The sequence below is a fragment of the Mastacembelus armatus genome, chromosome 24, assembly GCF_900324485.2.
Source record: "Mastacembelus armatus chromosome 24, fMasArm1.2, whole genome shotgun sequence".
In the NCBI taxonomy this organism is placed as follows: Eukaryota; Metazoa; Chordata; class Actinopteri; order Synbranchiformes; family Mastacembelidae; genus Mastacembelus; species Mastacembelus armatus.
Window position 1 is genome coordinate 20512656 of NC_046656.1, and position 16042 is coordinate 20528697.

The 16042-nt window shown below is 41.1% G+C and overlaps 2 protein-coding genes across 2 annotated transcripts; one reads left to right on the top strand and one right to left on the bottom strand.

Annotated features, from left to right (window-relative positions):
- Positions 1 to 7821: 7821 nt before the first annotated feature.
- On the bottom strand, positions 7822 to 13524 carry pex3 (peroxisomal biogenesis factor 3). Its single transcript, XM_026319529.2, has 12 exons — positions 13303 to 13524; positions 12301 to 12432; positions 12092 to 12173; positions 11955 to 11998; positions 11704 to 11825; positions 11282 to 11348; positions 11114 to 11168; positions 10721 to 10859; positions 10575 to 10645; positions 10363 to 10485; positions 9785 to 9881; positions 7822 to 9561 (listed from the first exon to the last, which is right to left on the bottom strand). The coding sequence occupies exons 1-12, from the start codon at positions 13373 to 13375 to the stop codon at positions 9478 to 9480; spliced, it is 1089 nt and encodes a 362-aa protein (XP_026175314.1). The 5' UTR covers positions 13376 to 13524; the 3' UTR covers positions 7822 to 9477.
- Positions 13525 to 13757: 233 nt separating this feature from the next.
- adat2 (adenosine deaminase tRNA specific 2) lies at positions 13758 to 16042 on the top strand. The gene is made up of 6 exons (XM_026318907.1): positions 13758 to 13968; positions 14763 to 14867; positions 15154 to 15304; positions 15382 to 15488; positions 15629 to 15701; positions 15920 to 16042. The coding sequence occupies exons 1-6, from the start codon at positions 13882 to 13884 to the stop codon at positions 15946 to 15948; spliced, it is 552 nt and encodes a 183-aa protein (XP_026174692.1). The 5' UTR covers positions 13758 to 13881; the 3' UTR covers positions 15949 to 16042.

The following is a 16042-nucleotide window of genomic DNA, read 5'->3' on the forward strand; positions in this document are numbered from 1 at the left end:
GAGAGGGAGAGAGAGAGAGAGTGGAAGGAAGGGAACCCTCTACCAGGGCCGCGTCCCATTCTGAAGAGTTTACATCCTTCACCTGTTTCCTTTCTGAGTCGTCTTTGTTTTCCTTGACGTTGATTTCTCCACAGTGACAAATGTGCTTTATGCTTAAAGTCACTAAAACCCATTTCTGTTTTGGAGTTTAAACAGAAACAAAATCCATCATCGGGGGAAAAGACTATGAGACGTGGTTAAAAGCCAGAAAACATTTTTATTTATTTTACTATTTCTTTACTATATAATATTAGCTTTAAAGTATTGTTTTGAAAAGCCATATCCAAGGAAACGGTTGTGGGATGACACGTTTCCCAGGATTCCCAGGACCTTGGCGCTCGGCGCTGTTATTTTTAGTTCCTGTGTAAACGGGTTTAAGTGCCCTTGGCAGCTGCAAAACACAAACACACTCAGACACAAGGACACACCCTGTTTTATGTATCAGTGACGATAAAACACAACAGATCTTTTTTTATGCAAGTGTTACACAGCAGGAAAAAGACATTACATCATGGACAATGATGAATATGTGGCTGCGTTAACAGACTCCTAGATGAGATTCCTGAGCTACTGGCTAAAATTAGCAGCTGCTTATTTTAGATTTCTACACTATAATTCTATTGAATTAAAATAAAAATAACATTTTTATCTATAACCAGATAAAAATAAAATGTAATGATGAAAGTGATGCCATACCTAAAGACATATCAGCAAAAATAATATTGCAGCTGCATATTTTTAAAGCTACAGGTGCCTGGCTGGGACAAACCGTCCAGTTCAGGCTCTGGTTGCTGCTAATGTGACACATGGCTCCAATATCTCCCACTTTCAAATCAGTTAATATGTGACCGTGTAAACAGACTCATAGTTATAGTGCCACATTCCCTCAGCACAAAGGTCAAACCTCTTCCTTCTGCCGCTGGTATCACACACAGCAGCCCTGTTTCCTCTTGGTTCCTCTGTTAATCATGACTCAGCTTGGTTCTTGGGTTCCAACAGTGTGACGGTGTTTTTGTTCCTTCTTTCCTCCTTCGCTCACATGATCTCAGGCTGCATGATGCAGCAGATCTCAGGGCTGCAGGGGCCCATGCGACCTGGGTTACACCATCTTTAAGCTTGTTTCATAACATTTCATCTCATGTAACCTTGAGTCTTCTCGGCACATCCCGGCTTGTTCCTCATTGTGGGCTCACCTCTAGTTTATTGTCTCGTCACGGCTGATGAAATTTCTCCTCATTTCATGTAACTGCAGCTTGTCAGTCCAACTATTCTCATCTAAAGTGAAGTGAACATCACAACTGAGCCACAGTTTTGATATTATCTCACTTATTTTTTTTATCTCATGACGTTGTTTTTGTTTTGTCACAAATTCTCTCATTTTATGTCATTTTGACTCATTTCATCTTATCTCCCCTTGTGCCATGTTTTCTGATTATCTCTCATCAGTTTGTTAATCTCAGATTTTTTCTCTCATATATTTATATATTTCACCATTTTTTAACCTCATCTCATCTTGTGTTATATAATCTAACCCTGAACCACATCAGTTTATCATCTTGTCTCATCATCCATCCATCCATCATCTATACCCCCTTAGTCCTAACCAGGGTCCCAGGGATCAGCTGGAGCCTATCCCAGCTCTCTTTGGGTGAAAGGCAGGGGTCCACCCTGGACAGGTCCCCAGTCCATCACAGGGCTGCTCTTGTCTCATCTTATCTCTTCAAATCAAATGAATAATTTATATTAAAAAAACAAATTCTCATGTCAGAATTGCACGTGCAGCCAAAAACTAAAATATGGATTAATTTGTTTTGTCTTGAACTTCTGTCACACAGAAACTGCATGTATGCACCGTACATAAAACATAATCTGTCTATCTAATATCACTCTATTGATCTCTGTGGGTCAGTTTGGGCCAATCATGCTGCTCATGTGAGGTGACATCACCTCTCCGATCAGCAGTGTGACCTCAGCCTGCATCAGCATGAATTTCTAATGAGGTATTTCACTGCATCCAATCAGCAGAGCTCAGGCTTATCAGGAAATCAGGCCTGACTGCACACAGCCAATCAGATTCCAGCACAGAGTGGCAATCAATAATGCAGATGCACACATAGAGTCGCCCTGAGCCTGGTCTTACTACGGTGATGGTAAATGACGAAGGCGAGGAGCAGTGAGAGCAGCAGAGAAAGGGAAGGACAGGCTGACTTACACACTAGTGAAGCAGGGAGGAAAATAAAGAAACGTGAGAGAAATCAGAGAGGACAGGATGATCTCAGCGTTTTGTGGATGATTCACCGTTAGGAGCTGTGACTCACTGCTGTAGCAGCATTTCATAGTGTAACTGAGTCAAATTACCATCAGGCCACTCGCTGTCACTGTATCAGCTTTGTCAATACTATAAATCATAATCTGAACTCAGTTCTCACACAGATTATTTGCTTTCTGCCAGTGTTTGTGCCTTTCTTTTCCTGCCCAGGTCTGCAGGCCAAACAGGTTTTCACATATTTGTTTGGGTGTGTTACAGCTTGCCATGAGAGCAGTAGTACTGCAGTTCCAGCTGTACAAAAACATCAGTAATATTAACAGAATAAAGTACTTGTGGGAACAGTGCACACAATCTCTGTGCAAACTGACGCCATTTCTGCTAATTACTACTGTTATTCTAATATTCTTGCGTACTGTGTGTAACCCTAACCCTGACCCACTTTAAGATCTGTTAAATATTTGTACTTCAATCTCCAGTATGTTCCAGGAAGAAAAACACAGCAGCAATAACACTACTACCTGAAGTAATACGTGCAGTATCAGTTATATTGATAGTAATCATAACAGTGGCAACAGAAATGGTACTAAATGTAGTCATGAGAATTATAGTACAGGGAGCAGACTGAGAAGTAATGCAAGTAGAAATACTGGTTATTTTTGTAAAACAGTAACAGTAGGTAGTTATTTAACTACAGTTGTTGTTGTAGCAGTACCTCTACAAGCTAAATAGCATTGTAGTAGTCTGTAGTAGTAGTCTGTAGTCATAGTAAAAGTACCTGTAGTAAAAAGTACTATTGCACAGAATATATAGTAGTTATAATGCTTAGTGCAGCAGCAATAGTGGAAGTAGTTTATGTAAAAACAACAGTAATTATAGTAATTAGAGTATTAATATGAGCAATAAAACATATTAAGAGAGAAAGTATTAGTTACAGAATATGAAAGTAGTAGTTGTAGGTGTAACTGCGGAGGTATTACTACTTCAGAGAAAAGTACAGGAATTTGTGATCGCAGCTCATGAATCTGATCAAACTTCAGTGAAACGTGAAGGAAAAATGCTGCGTCAGTGTGTGTTGGCGGAAAGTTTGGCGTAACGCCCACACCTGACACGATCTGCTTCGCTCTCCCTGAAGGTGCTGTCCCGTTGAGGGAAACTTCTAAAGCACTGACACACTCAGGGTCACGTACCGCAGAGATTATGGGAAAAACTGGATGCCAGCAGAGCTCACATGATCTGAGTCACCAGGTCCCTCAGCAGGTTTCGCAGGTACAGATTAAAAGTTTGCTTGGCTGATTGTTCTGGTTGTAGTAGTACCAGTACTGCACACCTGTGTATTCAGGACAGGTACAGGTATATATACAACTAACTTAAAACAAAGAGAGAATTGAAATGTACCTCTGTGCCTTGTCTATCGTGTCATCACTTTATAGCTGAGAGTTAGATCGGAGATTTAACCTTGGTGAGAAAATCAGTTATTTCTGGAAACCAAACCCTTAATCCAAAACCAAAATCTTAACTTAATCTCTAACCTGAACCGTGAAACCTTAATATAATATATTATCTAAACCTACCGTCATACCTTTGACCCAAACCCTAACTTTGCAGAGGATGACGATTTAGTAGTTGGTAGAGACCAAAACCGGAGCTAAAAGCTTGTGCCCTGGAGGAAGAACCTCAGTTAAATAAGTGAGTCAGTGGGATTATGAGACTAAACCTTGGCTTGTTTACAGTGATGATAATCTTTGATAGCATTATGAGTTGAATCCTATGTTGCTGCTATTTTAAGTCTGTACACTCATTTGTTGTTATAATGCACAGCTGTGCCCGATCCTGTCCGATCTCAGAAGCTAAGCAGAGTCCTGCCTGCTCAGTTCTTGGATGGGAGACCACCTTGGAAGACCAGTGGGATGCATCATCAGAAAGGGCATCTGGTATCAGTTGAGCTGCTGTGGTGACCCTGAACATGAGCAGCTGAGAGGAAAACAACAACACTCATTTATTGTTATTGAATCATTTCTCTGTGTAAAAGAGGAACTAGACTGGATTGTTTTTTTTTTATTGCGGAGCCATAAACCACTCACGTATCTCGGTCTGGAAATAAATACAGTCCATTTATCACCTTCTGCCTCTTAAACCTCCAGTTGAGACTTTACACACTCAGCATTTAGAGAAAAAGTACATTTCTAAAAAAAGGAGCATTACGGTGTTTGTAGCTGCGAGTCAGAAGAAAAGTCAACAAGTGTTTATGGTGTCAGCCACATTCTGAGCCGTTAAAAGAAATGACTAAGGATGTTCATTCGTGTCTGATGAGGCACCGAGCAAAACATGTTTATGACGATGCTCATCAATGTTGTTTCTGAGAATTTAGGGGTTTTACGGCCCACAAGAGGATTTAATGCTCCACGAACACACACAAACTCCACTTGGGATTGTTTTGAAGGTGATTTTTATATTTTTTAAGTTGAATAGCTCTAAATTTATTTGTTTAGGTTTAAAAAAAACTTAGGGACGCCTAAAATGTATAGAAATTAATGTGGGGTGCAAACATTTGTGGTTACACTTATAGACATATGCTTTGTTTTTATACAGCAAAGCTGTTTGCTGTCTCTCTCTCTTTCTTGAACAGCTCATGAAGATGACTAAGAACTTTAAAGTATTGAGGGGTTTTAACTGAAACTTCAGCATCATCCTGAAGCGACAACATTTTTTTTTTTAAACTGGCTGTATCAGTCTGCTCTATATTTCCACTTTTCTAATATGTGTCAGTGGTTCACGCAGCCAAACAACTGGGGCATTCCCAGCTCGGTGCCACAAACCGGGCAGAGACAATCATTCGCTGTGGAACAAGAACAAACAGCACCGTGACAAAAGTTCCACACAGTCATGTGGTGCAGGCTAATTTCAGCTGAATGTGTGTTTGTAGTGTTGAATGTGAGTCTCCCTGCGTAGAAACAGCCTCCCCACACAGTTACTCAGCAAATAAAGGCCTTTTCTGTGGCACAAAGCCCGACTCTGCTCTCTGCATGATTCAACGTGTTTACAAGGGGCTTCGGCTCTAATTTGGGATCCAAGAACCGATTTTATCAGCACGACTGGGCCAGTGACACATTTCGTACTGGACTATGAGACAATAAGTACAGGGACGTTGAGTAGAGAAGGTCGGGAGGTCATGAGGCTGCAGCTGACTGGCAGCTCTGTGTTGAAACTCTGTGGAGGTCAAACTCATCACAGGCCACATGGCATCATCATGTGGCTGTTTCCTAACTATCTGCCTGACAGAGTGTGTGTGTGTGTGTGTGTGTGTGTGTGTGTGTGTGTGTGTGTGCTGTTCTTAACTATGAGGAACAACCTGATTTTTAGACTTCCACAGTGATGGATTTTTTTGGAGACCATATCCCTTTCTGACGTTAACTACCTTATATACTTCTAATTTGAAGTACTTTATATACCGCTGGGTAGCTGACGTTAACTACCTTATATACTTCTAATTTGAAGTACTTTATATACCGCTGGGTAGCTGACGTTAACTACCTTATATACTTCTAATTTGAAGTACTTTATATACCGCTGGGTATCTTGGGAATTTCCCCCCAGGGATCAATAAAGTTTGATGATCAGTCTGTATTTTGTTGGATCCATATGATTCTGAACAGGAAATAAAGTTATCAGATAAATGTAGAGCAGGAAAAAGTCCAAGGTTTGACTCTGACATGTAGTGAAGTCCAAGGAGCACTACATGCAAATACTCAAGTGAAGTACAAATTCCTCAGAATTGTACTTCAGTATCTAAATGAGTTACTTTCCATCAGTGTTAACTCTTTAACTCTAAGAGAATCAAAATTACATCACCTCACCCAACACCCGTCTTCAGCTCAGCTCAATGTAATGTAATAATGCTTTCCACCACAGAAGAAAAACAAGTCTTCCTTACTCCTTATAAGGTAAAATAACAGAGAAAGATGAAGTCATCTTGAGTCACACAAAACCAGGAAGAAACTGAATGTCATCATGTGTCACACCCTACAGGCCCTGGTCGAAAATGATAGTTTGAATTTATCTGTATTGCTCATTCAAAAATACAGGTTCTATGAAATGGATGAAGGTGAGGGTTGGTTGGGTGTGACCCTTCCTCCTTCCCCTCTGCTCATGCACTGACCCTTGCACTTGTGCTGATGATTTTCTGTCTGCTGACTTTTCCCACTGTTTGCATTTCTAGCGCCTGCATCTTGATAAGAATCTTCTTTAAAGCACCTCTGAGAACTTTCTGCCACCACAGCTGATTCAAGGTAATTTGTGGGAAAACATGTATTTTTTTTAATAGCAAACAGTGATAATGTGTCTTTCAGATGTGACCGAATCTTCTCCTGCACAAAATGAAACCATCTAGGCCTCAAAGAGACCAATGATGTGTATTCCCCCTTTGCAGCTTATCAAGTGAAGTATTAAGTTTTTCAGCAGGAAGTTCCCTCAAGCAGCTGGTCAAGTTTCAGATAAGCCAGGTTTGTCCAAACCACCACTGGAAAACAGCTCCATATGTTTGTTTTCTGTTTCCAAGACAAGGACAAAGAAAACAGTCCAGAGACCAAACCATAACTTAGACAAACTGTAGAACTGTTGAGAGGTATAAAAGTTTTTGGGGTATCAGTATATTGTCAACTGAAGAAATAATAGTATAAAAGCAGAACCCTGGCTACAACCTAAGAAGTGGTGCGTTCACCGATAGAGTCAAACTCTTCATAAGGGATCAGCAGGAAGTTTCCTTATGCCTGAGTTTAGAGTCTGGGGTCTGACTTTGAATTTCATGAATAATGGAAAAACAGCACCAGGTTAATGTGTCCATAAACCATTTACAGTAAAGTGGTGGTATATTACTTCCTGCCACAGTATGTTGCACTCTTACTTTAAAACACCAGATACACCTATTTATCTTTATTTATATCATCTAAACACTAAATACCCCCTTTTTCATAATCTTCTTCAGCATCCCAGCTCTGCGGCTCTGCACCTGAGGAAAAAAGTGAACTCCTACAACATCGTGACTTAGCCAGACTGGAAAAGCTCCAGTTTGAGTATTGACTTTACACCTGAAGTTCACCAGGACAAGCTGAAGCGTCTGAGTCAGTGGTGGAAAAGTCTGGATTCATCCCGATGGTCTGCAGACCAAACCAGCTTCCACAACCCTGAGGCCATAACGTCCTAATAGACTATGACACTTTTTATTTTAAGTAGTTAGGCACCGCAACTAACATCATGTCTGTCATCAGTGTAACTCTCCTGAATTCATTATCCAGTAACAACATGACAACATAATCCTCTGATGTGTGATTAGTCACACCTTTAAGCATTACTCATTTATCAGCATCCAACTTTGTGGCTTTTAGGATGAAACCGTTTCCTGCTGCAGGACTGCGCCCCCCGTTGACACAACAACGTCATGTTTCCCTGTGTGAAGTTGGATCTAACCATTGGTTTGGGCTTCAAAGTGAACAAAGAGCAGAAAGAAGACGTGTGTGTGAACTCACATCTGATGTTTATTACCTCTTCTGCAAACTGCTACAAACATTTCAGCTGTCGCTCAGGACAGTATGCTGCTAAAGGCAATAGGTCACTGACGACAGATTTTCACATTCTCACTGGAAGTCAGCAGAACTGTCCCCTGATGTTTCCTCATCTCCTGAGAAGAAACCGCAGCTGAAATCCGACAGGTAAACGTGCACACCTGTCCTGACGACAACCGTCTTCCAATGAATAAAACTGCAGGAAGTGAATTAAACTGGTTTCAGGTAAATCTCAACAGGCATTTCTTTCTTTTTTCCTGTTCAGTGATATTGATCCTCAAATCAGAACTGAACTGAATTCATCCGCTACACAGATCGAGCATCGGCTGAGTAAAAACTTTATATTTGGAAGGACAGATGGAAACTGGACTTAATCCATAAAACAATTCTGTGGAGGTGAAAACAGGTGATTTGAAATATCTGTGCTCAAACTAAAAAGTTTCAATCGGTGTTACAAACATGATTTAGACACAGAATATTAGGAGACACTGTGTCACAGACTCAGACTTGTCAGGACCAGCAGTCCTGTGCTTTGGGATGCCGCCGCTTATTTCCCATCTCTCCCTGCTCTACCCAGAGATGATCAGTCTAATCAGCAGAGCTAAGCACCATTAGCTGAACAACCCTGACTCCTGCAGCCAATCAGACACCGGTAAAGTGGGAAAAGGTGAAACTACGCAGCAGGACCGAGGACCACTCTGCAGTTAATGGAGATGACCCTGTTCTCTTGGCTTTGGATTAAAGTACTAAAGCTGCAGTGATTGATTTTAACTGGCAGTAAATTATTTGGTAGCTATTCTGATAATCCAATTTGTTTTTATGATTTCTTAAGGCAAAATTTTTAGTTCCTTTAATATGAAGATTTGATCTGCATCGTCATTACATTTTAGAGACAAAACATTCACAGAAAAGGAAAAGGAATCTGAAGATCATTTGATAAAAATAGAATTGTTCCTTGCAGCATTTTTGTATTATCACTCAGATGATCATTTCAGCTCTTTACATTCATATAGTATCAGTAAAACAACGGTAAAGAGGTGAAGAGATGGAGGAAGCACTGCCCTGTAGACTTTATCTGGGAGAAAAATAACAGCTTATTCTTAGGAAATGAGTGTTGTCTGGATCACAAACAGAGAGCCTGAATCTGAATTAAAAACAGGAGAAATCATGGAAAGACCAGTGTGATACGTGGATTCCCACAGCTGAACAACACTGCCCCCTGCCCCACAAAACAGGAACTGCAACCAAAAAAGAAACACCTGATTAAACTGAAAAATGCACTTCCAGACACTTTCAGTGTTTTCCCACTTATTTCTCACCTCCCAGGGTAAAATAAACACATGCCACTTTTAATTAGCCTCCGTTTCCCATAATGCAGTGGTCTCAGAGTTTCACACAGTCTCTGCTGTGACTACAAACCTAGTGCAGGTGTCGTCTACGTCCACCAGTTTAATAATCCATCATGGCGCTATTCACAGAGGGGACACTGAGCCCTTCACTGTCACAGTCCGCAGGATGGTGTGAAGTGCTTCACAGAGAGGAACGAGGGATACACACTCTTTCTTTATTTCACCTGTGTTTTACCCCATTCCTCTCCTTTTGACTGGTGGGTCATTTCTGCAGCTCCTGCGGCATGCTGAAGGTCTCATAAACATTGGCTGCGAACTCCTTCACCTTGTCGTTCAGCAGCAGGTCCTGCAGAGACAGAGAAGTAATGTACAAAGAAAGGACTCATCATTTTTACTCTGATTTCAGTGTTTCAGTGCAAGAAGTTTGTATTTTCAAAGCTATGAGATGAATGTAACGTTGTGTCACGTCCATCAGCTCTAAACGAAGACAAATCTCTCTCTCCACTGTGAAGTCTGTGCCTCTGAACAAAGAAAACCAGGACCTGTTGGTGGCTGAGGACCGATCTTACCTGAACAAAGTGACTGGGAGTTTCACTGCAGATGGTGTTGATCTGTCCGTTGATGATGGGGATGATCTTCGCCAGCGGCAGACTGACTACAGACAGACTGGACACACACACAGACTTAGACTTCATTTGCCTTTGCAGTTCAGCAGTTTGTTGGTCATGATATTCAACATATACGGTCCCAAAGTGCACAACCACAGCAAAACTGTTTAATGCTGTAAAAGGAAAAACCTAAAATCCACATCCTATAACGTCTGTGTGATAATCCTTACTACATGCTAATTCTACACTTCACTAAGTACAGTATGATTATTAAATATGACCTTTGACTGTGATATACTCAAACTATGCCAAGGGAAATGGAGCAGAAAATGTAGCTGGAAAAAAATTAATTGTCGGACAATATTGGAAAAAAATACCAATTTAAAAATGAAGAAAGACATTTTTAAAATCGTAACGTGACTGAGATCAGCTGTCACACATACTGTAATACTTCCTGTCAGTAAACTACCCTCTACGCAGTACAGACCTGAGACAGCTGATAATTGCTTGGCAGCAGGTGTGTCATTCAAGAAGCTCACCTATCAGGTGCAGAGCTGGGGGCGGAGTCACCAGGAGGTGGACGGAAGAATTCAGCCAGGTTGTCAAGGAGACGAGAGAAACCCCGATCCAGGCAGGTGCTTAGGACAGTGGTAAAATCTGGACTGTGGTCACAAATACACACATAAGAATGACAAAACATGAGTTCACACACACACACACGCTGAACAGAAACAAAAGGTGTGATGTTTACCTGTCCAACATGTCTCTAGTCTCGTTTAACAGTTTGATGGTCATAAGATCATTTCCTGTCAACCCACATGCCTGCAGACAAGAGGACAGTTGTTACACATTGTGTCGCACTTTTCATAAATAACACTGTTCTCTGTGTGTAGCGACCTGGTCGGCGAGAGCGTTCTCGTCGTCAGCAAGCATGTACCAGGACAGCGGCCGCTCCGAGCCAGCCTCCACCTCGGCTCGGATCCAACTCAGCTGCTGCTCCACCTCTAGCAGGGACAGACTCTGCTTCAGAGACACCCTGGAGACACACAAAGAGTCTGCATGTCGGCAACAAGCAAAGGTAGCATTGAAATACAGCCTGAAAACTACAGCTGAAACAATTATCTGTTGGTCGAAAACAAATATACAACCGGAAAACAATGACCTGGACTATGGAACTTTTGATGTTAACTATTTTGTGAAATTTTATGGACTAAACATTTAATACGTCGAATGGAAAGACATCACGTGGACATGTGGTCAATGAACTTCAAAGTCAGGTCAGACACTCACCCTCCCAGTGAGCTCTGCACTGCTTTCTTCACCACCATCATCAACTCTGTCAAACCTGCACAGAGACAGAGAGAAAAGTCAGTGGAGGATTCTGAACATTGCACTGACAGACCGAGGTCAACAAGCATGAACGGGGTTTGACAGCTATGTGCTCTCCTCTCCACCTACCATCTCCTAGTAGGTGTTGGATACTGGACAGGTACTGCTGCTGGACATCTGGTGGAGCCAGAGCAGTCTGGAAGAAGACACATGACACAGATGTGCATAAGCATTAGACATTACAATTACACTGTTTTCACTCTCAAAAGCTTTCCCTGTTTTACTTCTATTTCCACTTCAACTTAAACACAGCAGTATATCAAATCCACCGCATCAAAGTCAAAAACGTACACAAGTCAACATTTCTGCTTAAGAGAAAAGAGAAACACAGGTGGGCCTATGTGTGTTTTTTTTAAAAAACAATAAAATATAATATTTTCAGGGATGAAGTTTAACTTTCAACTAATAGAAGGTAAGGCAGGAGCTCAAACTTTAATCTCACAGTTTCTACATTGGAAATGATCTTATGAACGTCTCATTGTGCTCCTCACCGTCCCATTCTTTCCTACAGAGTTGTCCAGGTACAGGTATCCTCCGATGATGTTCAGCTGGACTCTCAGAAGAACGACTAGCATGCAGGTGCTGTACACTGCAACAATGGTGCGGGTGAAACCTGACCACAACGAGTTTGAATCTTAGATCTCAAGTCAGAGACAGCGATTCCTCTGTATTTTCACAGCAAAGTAATTTATGACATGATTTTACTCTGGTAGTGACTTTACACATGAGGATCAGAACTTACTGATGATCTTTAAATCTTCCCATATTTCCACCTTATTTGCTGGTCTGTAAAACAAGAAAACTGCATTATGTTTCCATCGCCAAGACCGTGAATCTCATTGCATTTGACCACACACAGTAAGAGACACTTCTTCTCACTTGGTCTTGAGTAATGCAGTGAGACTTTCTGAATTCAGCTGATTGACGATGGCTTCTCTCAGTGGAGGGAGCATGGACAGCACTGCAACACACAAACACACACACACATGCAAACTGGTGCTGTTTTAAGGATATATTAACTCTTAAGGTTCAACAGACCTGCTTTCTAGGTTAGTTATGAAAAGGAAGAAGACGTGTAAAGTGGTTACCGGTCATGTTGCAGGTCCTCTGGTTGCTTTCGAAGTGGAACTGACGTCGGGCCTGAGCAATGTACTCCGTCGCCTCCTTCTCCTGGATCTCTCTGAGCTTCTTTTGGGCATATTTACCCAGGAAATACACTCCTGGGGATTGCCAACAAATTAGTAGTAGTTTTAATTGCTAACAAAGAAAATAATCTAAACATGTCAAATCAAACTGAATGGCACATACACAGCAATTTGCAATGGTTGGAACAGAAACATGTATTTTGAAAGATGTTAATGTTTTAGTATATGTGTAGCTAATGTTTTTCTTTATTATTTTACTACTTGTAAACATTACAAAATATTCCTCAGACTTATCAGTACATGGTATACTGTAGAGGACGGCACATGCTACACACTAAACATACTATAACTACAATGGCACACATACTACAATGTTAAAGCTGTAAACTGCACTGTCATTGCTTAATGCAGCCTCAGAAATAACACTTGTTTTATCCTGACCACACATTAAAGCAGCTCAGCCATAACTTCCTATGCTAACAACTAGCTAGCATCCATGTGTGCCGTCGGGCCAAACTTCATTCAATTCTCTTACAATTTAAAAATAGTCATTTTGAAACGCAAATTATGAAACATAGTTGAACCTGACTCCTTTACTGAGTCATTTTTAACGAAACATGCAACCAACACTTTATGCAGCGTTAATTTCAACTACAAGAAAATGTTACTGGATGGCAGATGCCAAAGTCCAGCAAAATCCACCTGATGGGTGGTAAATAACCGTGTAATTATACAGAGGAATTCGCTACTTCATGGAGAAAATGATGCCGAATTAAGAACAATTACGTTTTGACTATTAAACGATCTTTAAATATAACTCACGAGGTACGTAGTTTTACTTTTAAGTAACAAAACAAATAGTTTTAAGTTTGTTTAGCGAAGTCTTGCGAGATGCTACAACCCTGCATTACCGTTAGCACGGTAGCTAACAAGAACACCAGTTACCTCCAACTACAACTCCGGTGAAAATAAATTTCCTTTTGTGGCGTTTCACGAAATTCCAAACAGATGAAAACATCCTCTGACAATGATGGATCCACAAACTCAAACTCCAAAAACTGTCCGTTAATTTTGTGCCGACTAGTTTAGACACGTTAGCACCAACATGCTAACTGTCAGAAAGTGGTAGCCAGAGTAACTGTGTAACGTCCGCTTTTGGATTTCAAAATAAAACACAGGCTGATGTATCATAGAACATTATTCTAATCTGAGGAAAACGCTTTGAATAGTCCGTGTTGGGGAACACTCAGAAATTATAAATGGCGTTTTTAAATTTTGTAAAATATACAGTAATTTCTGGTTTAAATGCATTAATGGAATTAAATTCAAACAACACGAAAAATCGACTCAGCTCGATTGCGCATGTGTGGAAGTGGTCCTTCCAATATTATGCTCCTCTCCCGTGTGCGCATGGTGTCGACAGCACAACGGACCGAGCGGTAACTAGAACTCAACGAGTCACCCACCAACCTTTACTATAATGAGGCCGCTGTGGGGTTTATTTCATTGAACACGACAGGCGCCATGGGACCAGAGGAAGAAAGTAAAGGGGGACGTTTTGATCCAAGTGATGAGGAAGTTGAAAAGTGGATGGCCGCAGCGTTTGACATGGTGCGTATAGACACATGGTCATTCGGAAAACTCAATGCAAATAATTTCCACAGTTTAGATTCTTTTAGATACAAAGGTTTTGTACTGTTGCGGAAATTAGGTTAGAATTTTTAGGTGACCTGTGGGTTTCGTCTTGAATTGGCGTGAACATAGAACAATATAAAAAAAGGCAGAGACGACTTTTCCTCATAAGGCAGGTTAGGTCCTCGGGCGTCTGCAGGAAGATGCTGCACGTTTTACCAAACTGCTTTATGCTGCAGCCTGCTGAGGAGGCAGCATAAAGCAGAAAGATGCAAGGCAGCTGGGCAAACTTGTGCAAAACGCTGGTTGAGTGACTGGAATGAGGCTGGACTCACTGGAGGCTGTGGTGGAGAGATGCTCACAAACAAAGGTAGAGTCCATCCTGGAAATCACTGACCATCCCCTTCACAACATCCTGATGGAGCAGAGAAGCAGCTGCAGGACTGAACCATACAGGAGATCCTTCCTCCCCCACTGCCATCAGGCTCTACAGCACCTTAGGCAACGACAGATGACTACTGACTACTGACTACTCTCACTACTGACTGATTAATTAACTTCAAGACTAAAAACGTTTATCTTATCTTATCTTGTCAGTGAGTGTTTCATTACATGTGCACTATCCTGGTTTTGCCTGGATTTTTTGTGTATGACCGTTATGTGTTACTTTATCTACCTGCAGTACTCTAAGAGAAGCCAAAATACTTTAACTTGTAAATACCTTTTCGAGGTTTCTGTCACGTTCTGTGATTTTTTAATTTTTTTTTATGCAGGCCAAAGATGCTCTGGAGAATGGAGAGGTGCCCGTGGGATGTCTGATGGTCTACAGTGATGAAATCGTGGGCAAGGGACGGAACGAAGTCAATGAGACAAAAAATGTAGGAGACTTTTAAGACTGCAGCCTTCTGTTTGGGGAAAAAAATAACTTTGGGATTTAAAGTTCCACTAATTATATTTTTATTTTTGGAACAAAATCTTCATCTTTTAAAACTTGAAATTTCAAAAGTAGTTTGCTATTAGGATTTCTCCAGCTCAACAAGAACATGGCACTAAACAATAACCTATGTTTGTCTGGATGTGCTGTGTGCACTTGCATAAGACAGGATAAGATAGGAACTTTATCCATCTCCGAAGGGAAATTCCAGCATGTGTGGTGTTTTACAGGCGACTCGCCATGCTGAGATGGTTGCTCTGGACCAGCTACTGGACTGGTGTCGCTGCAACAACTTGGATGTGCCGAGCGTGTGCAAGCAAACCGCCCTGTATGTCACCGTGGAGCCGTGCATCATGTGTTCTGCAGCCCTTCGTCTGCTCAGTATCCTCTCCTCCTGTGTGTCTTTGCATGTACATGTAAGTTGTGTGTATGAGCATTGCTCCTTCACTGTCTGTCAGATATCCCAGTGGTTGTCTACGGCTGCAGGAACGAGCGGTTTGGAGGCTGCGGTTCAGTTCTGGATGTCTCCTCTGCAAACTTACCTCATACAGGGACGACATTCAAGGTCTGTGTTTGTCCCTGACTCAATTGCTGTTTTTATTTGTGTGTCTGCCTGTGGAAAGTATATTCTGCCGGTGGATCCTGCTGCACGGTTGTAATGTTTGAGGATAGTGTTGTATATGATTGTGTGTCTTGTGTGTTCAGTGTGTTTCAGGTCACAGAGCAGAAGAAGCTGTAGAGATGCTGAAGACTTTCTACAAACAGGAGAATCCAAATGGTGATTAGAATCTTCTTCTATTATTTTTGTCCTTGGTGCTTGGTGCTTCTTCCTTCTTTTTGTCATTTTCTCATTTCATCTTTTTCTTCTTCCATTTTATTATTTTTTATTATTTACTGTCTTTACAGCTATGAAACTTCTTTTCTTTTCATTTTTGTTACCATTTTTCCCCTCCTCTTTTTTCCTTCTAACAGTTTTACATTTCTTGTCTGTTTCAGCCCCAAAACCCAAAACAAGAAAGGAGTGAGGTCATGACACATCAGTTGTAGATTTTCTTTTTATAATCCCTGTATTTACCTTTATTTATTTTTGTAATCTAATAAATCACATTATAAACTATG